The sequence below is a fragment of the Calypte anna genome, chromosome 5A (assembly GCF_003957555.1).
Source record: "Calypte anna isolate BGI_N300 chromosome 5A, bCalAnn1_v1.p, whole genome shotgun sequence".
NCBI lineage: Eukaryota > Metazoa > Chordata > Aves > Apodiformes > Trochilidae > Calypte > Calypte anna.
In genome coordinates this window covers 5,487,344-5,491,250 of record NC_044251.1, presented here as the reverse complement: position 1 = coordinate 5,491,250, position 3,907 = coordinate 5,487,344, and the positions used below count along the sequence as shown (strand labels likewise).

Below are 3,907 nucleotides of genomic sequence, written 5' to 3'. Positions count from 1 at the left end.
CAAGCCCCAGCAGGAGCAGCTGGTGGGGCAGCTTCGCACCCTGCCTGGGGCTGAGGTGGCACCGCATCTTTCCTGGGAAGGTAGGAGCCAAAAATTCACCCCAGGGCACACAGAAAGCTGAAGGATAACATCAAGCAATCCTCTGGTAGCTGCTGTGGGAGGAAGAGCTTCCTAACAACTCCAGACTATGGGCCCTATATGGCTCAACACCATATTTACCTCTCCCCCCGCCACTCCTCTCCCCTTCTCCAGCCCGTGCTGCTCTGAGCAAGTGGAGAAGTGATTCCTACAATCAAAGGACCACAAACCAGATCCACAGTTCTAAAAATAGTGGCACTAACAGGGCACTGATCTACATTAGAGCTCTCGGTGATTGCTAGCAGGGGTGGAGCTGGACAAGGCTAACTACGTCTGAAAACACAGCAGTGTCTCTGCTGCAGACCAGGCAGGGCAGGGTGAGCAAAGGGCTTTTTGCTTTTTGCTGCCCTGGAAAGACAGTCACTCAGCACTTCTCAGGGGCATAGCGTGTGGCTGTGTCAGCAGTCAGTGACGTTTGTGCCGTGAATACCTTAATTTCCCCCAGTGAAAGGAAATTACACTGAAAGACATCCTCACTGACAAAACCCCAGAAACACTGGAATGCAGAGGGATAAAGCAGGAAAAAAAGGAAGATGAGTGTGAAGAGAACGTGAAGAAAGAAGAGAATAAATGATGGAGGAAGAGGAAAAGAGACTGATGAAAGCAAAATAAATTTAGAAAGCACCTCATTTGCAGGAGTCTGCAGGAGGTGACTCAGTGCCTGCAGATCTGAATTCTCCTTCTGACTTGGCTCTGGCTGGCAGCATGTCTTTTGCCTTGCTCTGTCTGAGCTTCTTACCTTGCAGGGCATCCAAGAGGATTGCAAAATACTGCAAAGGACAGGCTTTATAAAGCAGTCAAATGCTGGGAATAAAATAAAATATAATAAATAAATAAATTAAATTTTTAAAAAAGAGGGTGTGCTGGGAGGAGAAGCAGGGAGCTGAGGAGCAGAGAAAGGGCAAGGAGTGAAAGAGCAAAAGGAAGAGAGGAACAAAAGACCAAGGAGACTGATGGAGGGGGAGAATCTCCCAGAAATGAGGTGAGCCATAGGACAGAGTGACCATGTCCTCCTGCAATGGCCGGGGGAAGAGCTGAAGCTCGTCCTGCTAAGCCGCTGTGGGGGCTGAAGCTTGCAGGCTCCCTGCCTATGGCACCTCCGCAAGATGCCCCGTCCTGGGACAGAGGAGTTGAGAAGCCATAGAGGCCGTCACAGAGAGGTTTCTAGACAGGAGGAGCGCCTGATGTAGAACCGCCTCCCATCCTGCCCCTCTGGCCTGTGCACGATGAGGACAGGGAAGAAGCGAGCGTCATGGTAGGTGGGGGGGTTTTCATTGACAGCCAGCTGGCTGGAGTAAGAGCAGCACTGCTCGTCCTGGCAGCCCCGGTCCGCGATGCTGCTGCTGCGGCTCCTCCAGAGGCCTGTCCTGTGGGAGCCGTGGAGGCGGCAGAGGGAGAAGCGGCTGGTGTTGAGGGAGAGGCGGGAGGCACCACCGCAGCTGTGCAAAGCGTGGCGTGAGAAAATGGAGGAGGTGCTGGAGGCCCGGTTGCAGCGGGTGCAGCTGTCGGCCGTCCCGCTGTAGCGGCACGCCGCGTAGCTGCCGTAGGCCGGGGAGTTGGACAGGTCCATGAGCATGGCCTCCGAGTAGCTGGGGATCAGCTGCCTGTTGGTGCAGATGTGCCACTCCAGCTCGGTGCTGTCCTGCGTGGCGTCCCGGGGCATGCGGTATCGGTACAAAGGCTCCTCCACCTCAGCTGATGCAGTGTACTCCAGGCCCAGGAGCTTCTCCACGTGGTAGTGGACATAAGCAGTCCGATACTCTATGAGCACCCTGAGCGGCCATGAGATCATGAGGATGGCGGCCACCCAGAATGCATAGTGGGACACATACCACGGGAGGTGATCTGGGTCCCCGTAGGCCATCATGAGCTCTTTAAAATCCACGTTTTTAAGCTGCATGCCTTCCCTCACCTCCATGTAGTCATCCAGCCCCTCGATCTCTGTGAAGAAGTGAGCTCTCTGAGTCAGGTAAGAGTTCTCGGACTCGATGTTGGCAAAGCTGAAGCACTTGGTGAACCTCAGTTTGGTGGCTGTGTAGCTCTCCAGGCCCAGGAGCTCCTTGGAGATGTCCTTGTATCCACAGTGAGAGTAATCAAACTCGGCTTCAGCCACGTGGGTGTTGACCCTCTCGTGGTAGACTTGCGTGGTGGTGTAGGCATCACCGTTGCGGTACCGGGTCACTTGCCGTGTCCGCCGCACAAAGTGGTAGCTGATGGCCTTCCACCAGATGCAGGGGGTGGCTTGCTGCATGCGGTTGATGCATTCATAGACGCTGTCCACGTCTGCCTTGTACTGCAGCTCTCTCTTGACGTGACAGTGCCAGCACTCCACCAGGTACACCACGTACAGCATGGAGAGGAAGGCCAGTGGGATATAGACGTAGCCATCTGAGCACGGGCTGTCATGGTAGATCATTGACTTGCCCTTGAAGGAACTATCAAAGCTGAGCTTGGTGACCTGGGCCAGCTGACACCAGGCCACTGCTCCCAGGCACCCATACATGAGGATGGAGAGGAGGAGGCATTTCCAGTGGGACTCTCGGCACATGCAGGCGCTCAGGGACTGCTTCACTGGGCGTTGCTTCAAACACACCGACGGGCAGAGGGAGAGAAAGACAAAGAGAAAACCCATCAGTCACACCACTTTGACAATGCACACAGTGGCTGTTGCCTTCGGGACTGTCTCGACTCTTGGCTTTGCTCTCAGCTGCCTGAGGACTGGGGACACCACCCTACTTAATATAAAAGTGAACACGAACAAAACCACCGTGCCAGGGACAGAGGTCTCTGGACAAAACTCCTTCCTTGCTTCATCTGTGCTTTGGGCAAGGAAATTATGCCTCCACTCCAGTCAGACCTTCCCCTCCTCAGAGGGTGGGGGGGATCCTCATCTTCTCCCTGCCTGAAGCCAGCATCATCTATGCACCTTACCATCTTCCAAAGCCAAGAGGGCTTCGCAGCACTTGAACAGCCAAAAGCCCGAGGCCGTGGACTTGCCTGTTTGCTTTGCAAGTGCCCAACACCTGGATTTCCACGCGGTGTTGCTGGGGATGCTGAGGAGCAGCATCCATTGCAGGGCTGTGGCCCCATGGGTCGTGCCAGCACACGGAGCCCAGCACTTTGTGGAGCTGGAGCTGCTGCCTGACTCAGAGCTGACTCACACCCAGCCCTGAAACCTACCAAATGATCGACACCATTTTTCTTGGAGGTGAGCCATCAGGAAAATTACATCAGGAAAATACTAGATTCAAGCACATCTAGTTGAAAAAAATCATCAGGATTACAGCATGGTGCAGCACAGCTTCAGGCTGGTTAGAAGACTAACTCAGACCTCATATACCTGAAAGCTTAACCATTGGAGCTAAGGTATGTGTGTGAATGTTTAAAATGCAGCACATCCTTCTCTTCCAAGTCCCAAAAGTCAGGCTGGGAGTAGAGCCTGAGTTCACACTCTGATACTCTCACTGCATTCTCTGAAATAGTGTGAAGCTCTTACCCCAGCCATGGTGCAGTGAATCAGCTCTGTAGTCATGCTAAACTGGGCTATAAAAAAAAAATGCCAAATTGAGCCAAGCAGCCAGTGGAAACAGAGCTGTCTCCCTGCAAAGAGCAGCAGCAGCATGAGTTACGTTACTGGCTGGCAGCCACCAGAAAGTGCATGAAGCAAAACCCTCATGTCCCTGGCAGGTAATGTGGAGGGCTGTCTGCATCCCTCTTGTTACCATTACTCTCTGTCTCCCCCACAGTTCTGAGGAAATGACAGTAAGAA

At 53.5% G+C, this 3,907-nt stretch overlaps 1 protein-coding gene across 1 annotated transcript; it reads right to left on the bottom strand.

Annotated features, from left to right (window-relative positions):
• Positions 1-1,288: 1,288 nt before the first annotated feature.
• Positions 1,289-2,713, bottom strand: LOC103534452 (transmembrane protein 151B). Its single transcript, XM_008500415.2, has one exon. The coding sequence runs from the start codon at positions 2,684-2,686 to the stop codon at positions 1,289-1,291; it is 1,398 nt and encodes a 465-aa protein (XP_008498637.2). The 5' UTR covers positions 2,687-2,713.
• Positions 2,714-3,907: the final 1,194 nt, after the last annotated feature.

Excerpts from the sequence above, each read along its gene's own strand:
- LOC103534452 (XM_008500415.2), bottom strand. The coding sequence starts at position 2,686 with ATGTGCCGAGAGTCCCACTGGAAATGCCTCCTCCTCTCCATCCTCATG.